At 38.6% G+C, this 16,456-nt stretch overlaps 2 protein-coding genes across 2 annotated transcripts in view; one reads left to right on the plus strand and one right to left on the minus strand.

Annotated features, from left to right (window-relative positions):
- LOC141440825 (uncharacterized) overlaps nt 1–16,456 on the minus strand; it is a 972,542-nt gene that overhangs the window by 695,882 nt on the left and 260,204 nt on the right. The window lies entirely within an intron of this gene.
- On the plus strand, nt 12,425–14,135 carry LOC141440805 (uncharacterized). The gene has a single exon (XM_074105349.1). The coding sequence runs from the start codon at nt 12,832–12,834 to the stop codon at nt 14,131–14,133; it is 1,302 nt and encodes a 433-aa protein (XP_073961450.1). The 5' UTR covers nt 12,425–12,831; the 3' UTR covers nt 14,134–14,135.

Consider the following 16,456-nt stretch of genomic DNA (forward strand, 5'->3'; position numbering starts at 1 on the left):
AGAGAACCTGACTACGAAACTGAGGTCCGGGTCGATTCCCGGCCGGGGCAGATATTTGTGTGAATAACACGAATGTTTGTTCTCGGGTGTTGGATGTTTAATATTTATTTAAGCATGTATTTATCTACCTATATAAGTATGTTTATCCGTTGCCTATAGTGCAAGCTTTGCTTAGTTTGGGACTAGGTCAATTGGTGTCAAGTGTCCCAGGATTTTTATTTATTTATTTACCTTGACAATCAGTGGGTCTACAAAAATTATATTTTTTTTTTTCAAATCACCGTACTATATGATACAATGACCGTTTATTCAACACCACAATATAGTGAGCCGTACAGAACACACCTCTGTGTTCTCTGTGTTCACTGTAGCTTAGTGTAAAAAATACAAGGTAAGCAATAAGCGGCCTCAATGCTTGAGAGCGATCTTTTCGCGCAACTTTTACAATAAAAAGGTTCCTAACGAATTGTCATAGCAAACAAATTTAAATATCGGTAGAAGTACGTTAAAGAATCACCTAACCACTTCTTATGCCTTCTATAATGCAAGCCGACACATAGAATAGCAAGTGAGTGTTAAATAATGAGCCTGTGCCCCTATAATTTGGGCGGGATTATCGCGCGGGAGGTAAGCCGGGCGATTAGTCGCAAGAATCGCGGGATGAATCGCCTAGTTGCCAAAACCACTCATATCATAAACAGTAAACAAGCCAATGGTTGGTGACGGAAATAAGTTTTTGATAAATAAAAAATAGAATTTTTGCCAAGTATACTTGTGTTGTCATTCAAATTATACATTCATATCAAACTCCAAGTCATCTTATCACCAGAAGTGGGTGCAATTTGACATCAAGATTTTGACTTTAACAAATATACATACCACACAATCATTACAAGTTTTTTTCAAAAAAAGAGCATTCATTTTACCTAATGTATATTACTAAGACGCCTGCGTTCTACGTAGCCATAGGTGATGGGTGACAAAATTTGGAGATGAAGATGAATCTTATATTTAAGACGTTATTTTTAGGTTCCGTACCCAAATAAAAAAGAAGAATAAATTTATTTACCTAAATTCGGCACAACAAAAATGAATAAAATTATAGCTAAAAACAGACAATCATATAACAATCTTATATATAAGCACCAAGAGAGAAAATAAAATAAACCTTGTGTCGAAAGAAGTAAATAGAGTATTGCTACAGCAAGCCGCAGCGCTGGTTTTCAGTATGACCCTTTGGGGTGCCATCGGGTGCCAACGGAACTCTGTCTATCCTTCCGTCCGTCACAGAGCTTTATCTCTTGAGTCGTAATAGTTAGATACTTGACATTTTTACAGATTTTGTATTACTGTGGTCGCTATAACAAAAAATACTAAAACAAACAAAATTAAAATTAATATTTAAGGAGGGCTCCCATACAATAACCGTGATTGTTTTGCCGTTTTTTGCTTGATTTTAATAATGGCAACAGGGAGACGCTTGAAATACTCACAGAATCTTTAATTGTATAATCACCTTAAAATAAACAATTAAATTGAAATAAAATAAATATTTTAGGGGGGCTCCCATACAACAAACCTTTTTTTGTCTTTTTTGCTAATGTTGTATAAATAATGGTACGGAACCCTTCGTGCGCGAGTCCGACTCGCACTTGGCCAGTTTTTTTACTAACTACGATTATAGTTTTTTTCTATGTAATATTTATCTGATTACTTGATTATTGTTTTCTTGCGAAGTTACTTTGTTTATAAAACACTTCATTTTAAAAGTAGATTTAGTTGAATTATTTTAAACTAGGTACTGTTACCTTAACGTACACTGTGGATTAGTAGCAGGATCCGAGGCTTATCTTTATGCCGGAGAATCGAACTGACACCCACTGAATACTGATCGGCTTGACTTAGTATGCAGGTAAACGTGCCAAGTTATCAAGATTGTTTAGTTATGTCCCGATTAGTCAGCCTGTTCTCAGAATTTGTAGATTTTGGAAAATTCATATAAATTTATTCCTAAACGTAGGTTCCAAGACGATGGCCACTTTGAAAATTTGTAAAAAGGCAAATTTTTCATTTCCCTTTTTTAATGTGTAGACTACCTGAAACAATATAATTATTTTATGTGAGTATTTTTATAGTAGGGTTACACTTCTATGGTTGATGATGATGATTGAAAGTTAAAGTTAGAATTGATTTTCATAAATAACTAGCTTTTGCCCGCGGCTCCGCCCGCGTGGTACTCGGTTATCGCGCGCTGTTCCCTCGGGAACTGTGTACTTTTCCGAGATAAAAAGTAGCCTATGTCACTCTCGGGCCCATAAACTATCTCTATTCCAAAAAATCACGTCGATCCGTCGCGGCGGTAAAGACGGACAAACACACAAACACACTTTCGCATTTATAACATTAGTAAGTATCGATAGTATAAGTATATTTTAGTATATAATATATAGTATAGTATATAGTATAGTATGGGATTTCTGAGTAACAATATTGTTGGCAGTCACTTACCAATTTTTTTTCCACATCCAATCCTTTATTTGCCATTACCATTTAAAAACCAAGACTTCATCTATCGAAATGATCTGACAAAGACCTCCCAAAACCTCAAGTCTTCGAATCTCGTAATCAAATTTCATTAACCCGTATCGTAATCAACCTATCCTTCAGTATCGGCTCCACAAGCGCCGTAATTACGGCGTACCTCAGTCGGCCACAATTAATCCTGCCCTGAGTCTGCGGTGTCCACTGTCCTAGCCAGCTGACCCACCAACTAACTTCCACGTCACCCTCAACCCAAACCGAAACCAACTCCATCCTTATCACACCAGTTAAAATTGCCCCGAGCACAAGCAGGAGCAAATGTCGATATCACGTGATTTAAGCTTTAGGGGTTAGTGTAGTAGGTCCCAAGATTCCAAGATTCCCGTCACTTTGATTGACCTGCTGGTATTAATGCAGTATTGGCTTACTAGTCGGTATGCTGCGTTTTGTGATTTGTGTTTGTGGATTCCAACGAAATTGGCCGAATGCGTGTTGGCTACATGCAGTGTACTAAAAGGCTGTCATTTAGCTATGGTACATAATAATTTGCCGCTAAAATGGTAGAATTTATTTGTTTTAAACTTGTGTGTTTTTGCACTTTTAAGTACTAGCGCTCACGGGACATGATCACGCAATATAACCTAACATAACCCACAAAAAGTTGGAATATCCCCGACTTTTTAACTTCAATGCTCAATATCTCTGAACCGATTTTGATGAAACATGTCTAAGAACCATTGCTAGAAAACCTGCTTTCAAATTAAATAACCGCATTCAACTCGGTCCACCGGCTTAACAGCTACGCTGCCACAGACAGACAGACACAACATAGCGGTCAAACTAATATATAACACCCTTAAAAATAAAATAATCTATTTAAAATAATATATATAATAAGTTTAAAAATAGGTACAATTTAACATTACTTCGACGTTTTAGCCACATTGCAGTGCCACTTAATCAAATCACGAGTAGACTAAAGTGTAGGGTATCGAATGGCCTTGTGAATTTTTCGAAATACCCGTACCTGATCTTGATTTCGTAGTGGCACCCTATCACGTCCTACATAAAACATAATTTTGAAAAAAAAGGAGATCAAATGATATCCCATTCTAAAGTTTTTTCATTGCCTAAGTGTTAAATAAGTTTTTTTGATATTGTAGGTTTGTCAAAATTATTTTGCGATCTACCCGATCTACCGAATGATGGCTGTTTGAAAGTACTGATGTGTATAGGTATGTGTATAATAAATAGAATCTAATCTAATCTATATATGTAGGCTTAGAAGTTAACCAGTACCTAGTGGTTGACAAAAAGATTAACTTATTACCGCATATTAAATACTAACCCTACATTGCATACTTTTAATTCCTCTGCGCGTGTACCAATCCTACTGCGCAACTTTTAATTCATCTTTTACGTTCACCATTGTTTTAGGAAGCTGCAGATTCTCCAGTTTACCAAAACACGTCCGATATTGGGCGTGGGCGTCGCTCGATAAGTCCGTAGCGCTATTGTCCAAACAAGGGAATAGTTAGGCGGCACCGGCCGGCGTGATAAATTCATTTTTGGGTAAGGTTTAATTTGTTTGCCGGCTCGCCGCTTTTCTGCGTGGGTTAAGTCAAAAGCAAAAGAGAAAAGGCTGCTATAAAGCGAAGTTTTTTGTTTCATTCCAGCCTATATGTATACATCCTACTGTTGGGCACAAGCCTCTACTCAGAATGAGAGGGATTGGGCCGTAGTTCCCATGCTGGCCCAGTGCGGATTTGGAATTTCACACACGCCATTGCATTGCTACGCTGGTTTGTGCAGGTTTACTCTCAATGTTTTCCTTCACCGTAAAGCTCGAGGTAAAATGGAAATTTGATTTCGCACATGACTTTCGGAAAACTCAGAGGTGCGAATCCACAGGTTTAACCACTAGGCCGCCACGGCTGTTATTAAAGTTATTTGTTTAATTAGAAGTGTGATTGATCAAAATGAGCAAAAGCCATAAACCGGCCACTATTCAATTAAAGTAAAATATTAATATGAAGTTGCTTTATTGCAAAGCTATACAATTTTAATAAACATAATATTTAGAACTTCACTTTTGATGATATTTTCTATTCTATTACCTATCGTTTGATTATTTAAGTAATATTAAATTCACATATTTTGAAAATAAAAGCCTAATCAGAAAATAAAGTAGATCAGATCCCTCTGTGAACTTTATTTATAAAATACGATCAATTCCGATTATAAATACAGAGGGGTTTTAAGACTCTTTGTCGGTGGTCCATGAATACCTATTAGGTAAGGATATACCGCATAAATTCGAAAAAAAAAAAAAATTTTTAATATTATAATTCTTTGTCTTAACCGGTGCTCACGAAACATTTCTTCGTGTCATAAGGTACTCGTAATATGCCAAAATTTGGTTTGCGATTAAGAAATAACCTCTTATAAACGCTATCGCTTATACCGTACACCCTTAAATTTTTGGAAAATGCAATTTCTCATTGAACAGATTACGGAGATTACGAATTCATTAGGGGTGCTATATCTTTGGCTCCGAGCATTAGCGATGCTAATTGATATTTTAGGCACATGTGTGTTATGCGAAAATTATTTATCGGGAAGGAATTTTAAGGATCAGATGAAACTTTACGTGGAGCATTTGCGGTGAAAGTTGAAAAGGGATTAGATTTGGGTCAAAAGAAATATCTTTAACGATAGGAGCGTTGTATAATTCTGTCTGAAAACTGTAAAATATGTTTTTATATTTTGATAGAAGATTTTTTTGCTGGCAGCACTTTTATTAACTGTAAAAAGTGGATCAAAATTAACTTGCAAGAATAAAAGCAATTAAAAAACAACAACAAGCAGGGTAAGCTAAAAATATTAGTTTCTAAAAAGTTTCAAATAAAAGCTCGCGAAAATCCAAAATAAAATTATCTTATAGAGTTTGTACCCATAATAGGTATTTACATCATTTTTTTTTTTCAAATCTTGCTAGTCGAATATCATCCACTACTAGTAGTCAAATTAATTTGTAGTATGAATATGTAGATTTAAACTGTCGGCAAAATTAATCAAGCAATGGAGAAATCCACCAATGGTAAAGGTACGTTGGACGAGACTAGGAAAATTAAGCGATCTAATAAGGGTTTTTTTCTGAGTAAAGCTGATGCTATTTATGTTTATTTTTGATTGCTGATGACAATAAATCCGTAACGTTACTCTCCCATTTAAAACAGCAATCAAAACCCAAATTAACAATATTCCTTGGCAACTGTTACCCTACCGTACATTTTAATTCCACCGTTGTCCGGTCCGGCGACATATGGTCTAGTGATTAATATGCAGGATGGACCAGCGATGCCAGATTTCAATTGTTTTCTTTCTCTTATAGTTAGAGTTGGTTTGAACTTGGAATACGAATAAAAAACAAAACATTTTAGCAAGGAAAAAGCTGCAAGGTATTTATTGCTAACTTAAAATTATTACTTCTAAAGGTCTTATATCCGCGCATTTTATTTCGCATCTTTTCTGTTTACATGACTAATATATATAATAAAATAGTTTTTCTATAAGTGAAAATAATTTATTGCTGCGAAATGTAAGTATATTTATACAATGAACTAAAATAATTTCCTTGCTAACCCGCGACCTTACTATAGCTAAGCTTATGCAAAATATGCGTATTCATGCTGTTTCTCCACCTCCACACTGTAGGAACACACACAAATCACACAAACCAATCTATCACAACCATCACACCACACTCCCGCCGACCGACCACCGATCGTAAGGTCGCGGGTGAGCAAGGAAATTCTTTTAGTTCATTGATATGGACCTCCGCAAAGTAACGCCTGATTCAATAAATTATATTTATACAATGTCAATAAGTGTATTTTAAACGCAACGTCCGCAATGGAGAATGCATTTAACAAAATTATTTTTACACTACGCTAATTCAATCCACGAACAATTTTACACCTTAGCTTTTGTGTATTTAAATCGCAGACTGGCTTTGGCTTTATTTATTAACAACAATTAATAACACATAAACAGCGTTTGAAGTGCTCTTGAACGCTACGAAGCTAAGCCCGCCGTAACGAGTGTTTCACGTAGAGGCAAATTAGCGCCACGTGGCGCCAACAACTCTTTACGCTACTAATTGCATGTCGAGTTAAATTCTGCACTGGCCGTACATAATCGATGCAACAATAATAATAAACATAAGAAAATGTCCATAAATAAGAATGAATTTCTATATTTAAAAATTAAAAACAAATTAAGTAACAAAATTAAACCATTCCGTTATCTGTTGATGTATTGTAGAATAAAATGTGAGTTAAGACTCAAGTTTGCACAATAAATAATTGTTTCTCGAGACGTAATTGCCGTAATTTCATGAATAATTACCACCACAGAGCAATTAAATAAATTACAGAAGGAATAACGACCTCCTTCGGGCTTTAGTTTAAGTTGGGGGGACAGACTGTTACAGTTTCATAATTAAACTCTTAATTAAAAAAAAAAACTTTTTTAATAAGTAATAAAAGTAAACAATAAAACTATAACTAAAAGGAAATAAATAAAAATTTTGTCTGTAAAAAAATTAATATATGTGGCAACTATTTTTTTGAGGTCGGTGTCTGTCAATACGACAGCTACCTGATACCCCCCTGATTGTTGTAAATCTTTCTGTTCCCGACCTCAAACAAATACTTGTAGTATTGACTAACATGTACAAAAACTGTGCAATTCTGACAGTATTACATTAATAAGGGAGAAATTGAGCACCGGTTGAATTAACCTTCTTTAAAATCTTTTTCGAAGTCGGTTAATAGCGATGCCGCGTCGTACAAGATAACCGCCGATCGCCGTATGAAAAGCGTTCCAACTGAAAATTTTAAAAAGAGAATCGGTGCTGTCATACGCGATATGGCTCGCTTCCAAACGGCCAGGGGGGTGAGGCGGGACGGCGTCCCCACATGGCCAGTTAGTTACGCCGCGAATTATAGGGGCCATTACGATTCATTAAGGCCAGTTAGGCTTAAACCGGTGTTTACTCACACACACACGCACCGTGAGCCTACGCCTACGCACACCAAGCCGCGTCATTCGCAACAGTTGGCAATGTTCTAGACGTGCGAGAGGGACGAAAGGGTTGAAATTTAAAATTTTGTGCCGGTAATTTTGAGGTTGTAATTGGTGGCGAAGTAACGAGCTTAGGTTTGGCTTAAGAGTTAAGTGTGAATGGTTACATTTTGGTGTCGTTCCAGATATGTACTTTGAGATTGAGTTTTTTTACGGCAGTTAAAGCCAAAATGTCACAACGACCAATCACATCATTAGATACCATTGATTTTGATGGATTTGGCATGTCTTCCTTACTCTTATGCTCTGCTCTTATGGAAGCACACTCTTACTTTCGATGACGAGAGAACCTATACAGAAAAAAGTGGCGGTTGTAGAACCTTATTTAATGTCTGTCGAGATCACTACGCCAAGCAGCAGTACTTGCGCTGCTGTGTTCCGGCGTGGAGAGGAAGAACTGGTGAGTAAAATATCTAAGGAAATTACTGGCACACGACACGAGGTATTCTATCTTAGCCTTATTCTAGGTTGGCAACGCATCCGCAATACCTACTCTGGTGTTGCAAGTGTCCATCGGTGGTGGCATTCAGTTACTACCAGGTGTCTCTTTTGCTCGTTTGCTACTCTGTTTAATGACATTCAACGCACTAACGCAGAGAAGTCCAGTCTATAACCTACTAGCTATACACACATGTAGATTTCGTCGCATGGAGGGATTAGGAGTATGTATAAGGACGTAGTTCCCTCGCATACCCACCCTGGATTACGGGACTTCGCAACCTATTGGTTGAACTCACAGTTGAACTCCTAATTCAAATATACGATAGGCCACAGCTTCTGGGCAATTAAAAATGGTCATATTCAATATAAATCTCTAGGAAATTTTACCCGTATTCAACTACTTATTTAGTTTTATATTTCTGATTCGAGAAATCGAATTATGTTTCATTATCTTTAACTCAATTATTCACAAAAAGTAATAAAAAGAAAATGTTTGGTCTGGGCTTGACAAAAACAAAGAGTCTGATAGAGACAAATGAATCTGTAACATGATTTTTTTAATAAAACTGCAGTTTATATTTATCAGAGTAGAAAAATGTAAAAAGGCTTCTTTAAAGCCTTACTTAGATTAGAGTTCTACCGGTAAATTTTCGGGTGTAAAATAAACAGAAATTGTATTCGATGTAAAAATACCCAATGCTTGTCACTTTTTATCCTCGAGCCGAATTCTGCAGTAGAACCGTGCTGGGCCCATAACCTATAATAAAACAATCGTGTTGTGTTTCAATAAAGAACTGAACACTTTTAATCTTACACATACAATGAACATGTCATCAAGCCAACAGGTGTCATTAGTAGTAACAGTAAAATTATTTAGATATTATTATCCAAAAGTGCAACCTGCTCCACTAATTTAATTACAAACGAGTTAGCCTTTGGCAATCTGACCAAGACTGGAAGTTAAGTTAGGCTACATACCAAAATTCCGAGCAATCGCAATATTAAAACTTCGACATAAAAAAAATCATCGGTCATAACGATGGAATTATAAAAAAGAGATACTTTAACAAATCATTTTCTTTTAATAATAAAGTAATGTCGTAAATATTTAACATAGTCCGTCGCTGTCGGTTAGCGAGAGGCTTGGGCATAGCAAATAACGTGCTGGATGGTTGCCAGTTGCCAGTATTGACAGTATCGGCTCGCCCGTGGCTATAAACGGTATGGAATATAATGATTTACTTTATTCAAACAAAAATGAAAGCCTGTTACAACTAATTTATGCTTTATCTGTGGTAAGAGCGAATGTGAAAGTGACAGATAAAAACAAATTAATGTTGAACTAACAAAAGCACAATATGAGTTCATAAATAGTTTACGGAGGTTTGCGTAAATATTCAGTATATACAAATGTAAATTATGTACCTATTATAATAATTATATTATATATATATATTAATGATATCTTGTATTCGGATAAATTTTGAACGTCTGCGTTTTGTCATGGCTAATTCAATTTTGTTTTAACACACATACACAACGCAACACACATACCCACAAACTTTCGCATTTATAATATGTATTAGTAATTTAGCAGGATAGTAAGATTGAATCATTTCACAAGCAACGTCTTCCCAATATAATAAAAAATAGAAGAATTTTTCTATTTATTACTATATATTAATCCTATTATGTCTTATTACGAATAGCATAAAATCTTAAAATACACAATTTTGATTTAAAAAAGCGCCACATGAAAATATTCTATAAACCGATCACGGTAAAGTCCAATCGAGCGTTTAGCCAGTCTACCAAAAATACACAAAATTGTTATCAAACTGAATTCTAAGGTGCAAAAAATAGGGACATAGTTATAGCAAACGTAAAGTTGTTCGCCAATTTGTAGGCCACTCCACGTACAAGCAGCAACGGAAGCAGAAACGAAGCGTCCAAAATATTTCACATGCGACTCTATCGTAAAAGTAGTAGAGCTCATTTTACTTTCTTTTCTTTTGCTGGATGAGTTACTTTTTTGTTGACTGTACGAAGCTAGATGCGATACGTTTGCTCACGCTTTTGACAGCCTGCATCGAGTAAACATATCTTCGTTTGTTCACTTTTTTTCAGCAAATATCAGTCATCTTTTTTATTCCGAAATGTGTGAGCGCTGTCGATAAAAAAAGAATGTTGTTTCGTACTTTGAACATTGTAATCAAATTATATTGTTATTATATGCACGTGGTAGGACCTTGTTCAAGGTCCGCCCGGATTGCTTCCACCATCTTGCTCGCTAATCCTGTCGAGAAGCAGCAGTGCTTGCACTGTTGTGTTTCGGCGTGGAGGCACTTGAGGTATCCCATCTAAGGTCTCTAGGTTGGCAACGCATTTGCAATACCCCTGGTGTTGCAGATGTTTATGGGCGGTGGTGATCTCTTACCATCAGGAGACCCACTTGCTCGTTTGCCATCCAGTCGAATAAAAAAATATATATATTCATTATTACTGAGACCATTGTAAATCAATTTTAAACCTCCAAAATTTTAAATTAAGTGTGCTCTTTTAAAACACGTTATTTTTACGTTTCTACTTGTAAACGATTGCGAGTGACTTACAAACTGCATTTCCATAAAATATTTATTTTTAATATTATTTATTTTTATTAGCAACTAGCTGGCCCCGCAAACTTCGTTCTGCCTTAAAATCAATTTATATTGTGTTACCTTATTAGCCATGTACTTTTTTTATAGTGAGGAATCAATGCGAGCACGCAAGCGAGGGAGCAAGCATGCATGCAAGCCAGTATGCAAGTAACCATGCACGCATGCGAGCATGCAAGCAAGCATGCAACCAAGTATGCAAGCAAGTATGTATGCAAGTAACAATGCATGCAAGCGAGCACGCAATGAAGCATGTATTCAAGCAAGCATGCAAGCAAGCATGCAAGCAAGCATGCAAGCAAGCATGCAAGCAAGCATGCAAGCAAGCATGCAAGCAAGCATGCAAGCAAGCATGCAAGCAAGCATGCAAGCAAGCATGCAAGCAAGCATGCAAGCAAGCATGCAAGCAAGATGCAAGCAAGCATGCAAGCAAGCATGCACGCTAGCGAACATGGAGGCATGTTAACCAAGCATGCATGCAAGCAAGCTTGGAAGCAGGCATGCAAGCTTGGAAGCAGGCATGCAAGCATGCAAGCAAGCATGCAAGAAAGCATGCACGCTAGCGAACATGGAAGCATGTAACCAAGCAAGCATGCACGCTAGCGAACATGGAAGCATGTAACCAAGCATGCATGCAAGCAAGCATGCACGCTAGCGAACATGGAAGCATGTAACCAATCATGCAAGCAGGCATGCAAGAATGCAAGCAAGCATGCAAGCATGCACGCTTAGCGAACATGGAGGCATGTTACCAAGCATGCATGCAAGCAAGCATGCAAGAAAGCATGCACGCTAGCAAACATGGAAGCATGTAACCAAGCATGCAAGCAGGCATGCAAGAATGCAAGCAAGCATGCAAGCAAGCTTGGAAGCAGGCATGCAAGCATGCAAGCAAGCATGCAAGAAAGCATGCACGCTAGCGAATATGAAGTATGTAACCAAGCATGCATGCAAGCAAGCATGCACGCTAGCGAACATGGAAGCATGTAACCAATCATGCAAGCAGGCATGCAAGAATGCAAGCAAGCATGCAAGCAAGCATGCACGCTAGCGAACATGGAGGCATGTTACCAAGCATGCAAGCAGGCAAGCAAGCATGCAAGCAAGCATGCACGCTAGCGAACATGGAGGCATGTTACCAAGCATGCATGCAAGCAAGCATGCAAGAAAGCATGCACGCTAGCGAACATGGAAGCATGTAACTAAGCATGCAAGCAAGCATGCAAGAATGCAAGCAAGCATGCACGCTAGCGAACATGGAAGCGTGTAACCAAGCTTGCATGCTAGCAAGCATGCAAGCCAGCATGCAAGAAAGCAAGCAAGCGAGTATGCAAGCAAGCAAGCAAGCATGCAAGCTGGCATGCAAGCAAGCATGCAAGAAAGCAAGCAAGCGAGTATGCAAGCAAGCAAGCAAGCATGCAAGCGAGCATGGAAGCAAGCAAGTCTACAGAAATCTAGGCTATCTACACTAAATATAATGATGTAGAAACTTATCTGTTATAATTAAATTCTGGTGATGATGCCGCATATGATGAAATTATTAATTTTCACTACCTAATATATAAGAACAGTTTTTTTGGTACTTAAATATTATATATATATATATTGTCAGAATAAAAAATTAAAAAGTACCGCAACGACTTTACGTCACGTCCTCCCCCTCTACGAGCGATACTGTGATAGGCGAGGCGAGCACTTTCTGCTTGACGCTCGCCCAGGTGACATCGTGTATAACGTGATTTGTTCCTGACTCGGTCTGATACCGGGTTTTACTGCCGAATTAATTGTGCATTTCGTGTTTGGTGTTTTGTGTTAGATTTTGAGACTAATTGATTTGATTAAATAAATAAAGTGTTTAAAATTTGGTTGCTCGTTAATTATTACAATCTGATTTCCTTAAATCAGAAGTGGGATTGTAACTTATTCCACAGGCTTTGCCATTAGCCTTATTTTTAAAGTTACAAAACACCAAACAATTTTGTGCTAACTTCTGTGCTGTGATTTCGTGCAAGTGCAGTTCTTAAGTTCTTATCTCGCAATAATCATGCCCGGTCGACCTTCTCGAAACAAAACACGTCGACGCGATCATGAGAGTAGATCACGTAGCGGTACCCCGCCTATGCGTAATCGTACCTCCCGTAGGCGTAGTCGCACATCTCATAGGGGTCGCGAAAATGACACTGCTATGCAAACTACCTTAAATTCAATTTTGTTGCGGTTAGATTCCTTAGAAAGTGGTAGCACTCGTAATCATTCTAATGTCGCAAACAGTATCAATTTACTCACAAGTTCCGATGCAGAAATTGCATCTGCAAATCACACTAATGTTCAACCAAACGGCATTTTATCTGCGGTATGTCGGCTTGAGACGGTAGAGGACAGTAATGTTTCACAAATTGCTACAAATAACCTAGAACAAAGCAAGCAGTCCCCTACCGTCACTCAAGGCAATGTAGGTTCGATTGACAAGCCCGATGTCGTGATTGGTGTTAAGGCAACTTCTTCAAAACCGAACAATGACATGGTAGCCTCCACTTCCACGCAGGCCCTGGCAGATGCTATAAGAGCTTTGAACCCTTTGCGTTCACATAACTATTATGTTTCTAATTTCGACCCTTCTGTCCATGATATTGACACGTGGTGCCAGGAAGTGGAGCGCGCCAAGGCCGCTAACGGTTGGGATAGCTACGAATGTCTTTCGCGTGTATCGGCATGTCTTAAAGGTGATGCTAAGCACTGGTTAAACGAATGGGTTTGTAACGATCGATCGTGGTCAAACTTTGTAAAGGAATTCAAGCCACTTTGTCCACGTAGGCTTGACTATGCAAATATTCTTTTTGAAACAATGAATTCTTCATCTGACACATTCGTCACATATGCCGAATACGCCCGGCGAACTTTAATGCGGTTACGAATTGTCAAAGGTCTTAGTGAGGAACTTATGATTCAAATAGCCATCCGCGGCATTACTGACCCTCAAGTTCGCGCAGCCGCCGCAAACGCCAATCTGACCTGTGACAATTTGGTATCCTTTCTTTCGATTTATACTAAACCGAGACGCGAAAAACGGGACTTGCGTAATAGTACGTCTAAGAAACGATCGTTCCCTTGTAGTCAAACGAACCGCTCAAATAAGTGCTTTGTGTGTGATCAGGCTGGTCATAAGAGCTTTGCTTGCCCAAAAAAACCGAAACTTGACTCTAATACTGAAACAAGCTCTAGTGAAATCGCTAGTAAGTTGTGTGCATTTTGCAAAAAGCCTGGTCACACCGAAAAAGTCTGTTTTGCGAAAAATAGATCTGACCCGCGTAACAAACGAAACGTAAACCTTTGTTCCGATAAGTGACTATATGGCTCGAAAAAAAATAACGACATTACGACCGCTGTTGTACAAGGTATTCCCATTGACGTTTTAATCGATAGCGGTGCTTTAAATGTTTCACTTGTCTCTTCCGATGTGTTGAAATACTTGTCATGTCAGCTTAAAACTACCCGCCGTATATTGAAAGGGATAAGTGAAAAGGAAATTGAAATTGATTATTATGTAACTTTAACGATCGAGTTTAGTAAAATTACAATCGAGGCAGACTTTATTGTTGTGCCAGCTTCATGTATGAATGCACCGATCATTATAGGCACGGATATTCTTAATCGAGATGGTGTTACTTACGTTCGTACAAAGGACGCACAATATATTACGCGGTCAGTCGATAGCTCCACTGTTGCTAATATGGTAGAAAGCAGTATACAAGTAGACAATGCGGTCAATTCACCACTCGTCGGCCCAGAGCGCGAATCACTAATGACAGTTATAAACGAATTTTCTGATTTTCTTATTTCGGGTACGGCAGCTACTACGGTGACGACTGGAAAAATGCAAATCAACTTAACTAGCGAAGCACCAGTCGCATACCGACCGTATAAGCTGTCTCACCCTGAAAAGCTTAAGGTCCGGGAGATAATTCGTGATCTTTTAGACAAAGGGATCATAAGAGAGTCTCAGTCTGAATACTCTAGCCCTATCCTACTCGTAAAGAAAAAAGACGGAACGGATCGCATGTGTGTTGATTATCGTGCACTTAATCGACTTACTGTTAAAGACAGATATCCTTTACCACTCATTGACGACCATATTGACCGCCTTGGTAACTTTAAATATTTTTCTAGTTTAGACATGGCTACTGGTTTTCATCAAATTCAAATCGACGAGTCGTCAATACATAAAACAGGTTTTGTCACTCCGGAGGGACATTACGAGTTTCTCAAGATGCCCTACGGTTTGACAAATTCTCCAATTGTTTACCAACGCATAATAAACAACACACTGCGCGACTTAATCGATAGCGGGAAGGTGCTTGTTTACGTCGATGACGTCTTGATTATGAGCAATACAGTCGAAGAGGGTATAGGCTTGCTACGTCAAGTTCTTTCGACACTAACGAAAGCAGGTTTCTCAATAAACCTTCGTAAATGTTCATTCCTGGTGACACAAGTAGAGTATTTGGGGAGAGTAGTAAGTGAAGGTCAGGTGAGGCCGAGTCCTCGTAAAATTGAGGCTCTCATTAATGCGCCAGTACCGAAGAATGTGAAGCAGGTTAGGCAATTCTTAGGTTTAGCGGGGTATTTTAGGCGCTACATAAATGGTTATGCAACTAAAACGGCATGCATATCGTATCTCCTCAAAAAGGATGTTAAATTTCATTGGGGGCAGGAACAGGAACTAGTTCGTCAAGAACTCATTACAAAACTTACCAATGAACCCATCCTATCCATCTTTGATCCCACCTTACCAACTGAAGTCCACACCGATGCGAGTAGTATTGGGTACGGGGCCGTGCTGATGCAGACCCATAGGGATGGAAAAAAACATGTGGTAGCTTATTTTAGTAAGACCACCCAAGGTGCCGAAAGTAGGTACCACTCCTACGAGCTTGAGACGTTGGCAGTTGTAAAAGCATTGCAAAACTTCCGTCACTATCTGATAGGTATGCATTTTAAAGTAGTTACAGACTGTAACGCACTCAAGGCTACTGAACGGAAAAAGGATCTACTGCCGCGGGTCGCCCGCTGGTGGATCTACCTACAAGATTTTACGTTTGATGTCGAGTACAGAAAGGGTACTATGATGTCACACGCCGATTATTTAAGCCGGAATCCCGTCGCATGTGTGACCCAAATCCCTAAACCTCATAATTGGGCACAAATAGCACAGGCTGCGGATAATGAAACCCAAGATTTGCTACAGTCCTTACAAGAAGGTAGATTAGATCCCCGTCGTTACGTATGTCAAAACAACTTGTTGTTCTATCGGTATTCCCCTGTTGGTGAGGAAGCTAGGTTATTGTGCTTCATACCCAAAGGACATCGGTTAAGCCTTCTCAGGATTTTTCACGACGAGCATGAACATATAGGTGCTGAAAAAACCACAGATTTAATCCTTAAACACTTTTGGTTTCCCGGGCTTCGCCGATTCGTAGCAAAATACATTGCTCACTGTCTCACCTGCATTTCAAAAAAACGTGTACCTCGCGCGGCTCACCAGCCTATAACTTCTTGGGAAAAACCGGATATTCCCTTTAATACCATCCACGTTGATGCATTAGGACCATTACCGACGTCCAACGGTTACAAGTACGTATTGCTAGTAGTTGACGCGTTTTCCAAGTACT

The sequence above is a fragment of the Choristoneura fumiferana genome, chromosome 23, assembly GCF_025370935.1.
Source record: "Choristoneura fumiferana chromosome 23, NRCan_CFum_1, whole genome shotgun sequence".
Taxonomy (NCBI): Eukaryota; Metazoa; Arthropoda; class Insecta; order Lepidoptera; family Tortricidae; genus Choristoneura; species Choristoneura fumiferana.

Bases quoted from the DNA above. Each gene is read 5' to 3' on its own strand.
- LOC141440805 (XM_074105349.1), top strand. From the start codon at position 12,832: ATGCCCGGTCGACCTTCTCGAAACAAAACACGTCGACGCGATCATGAG.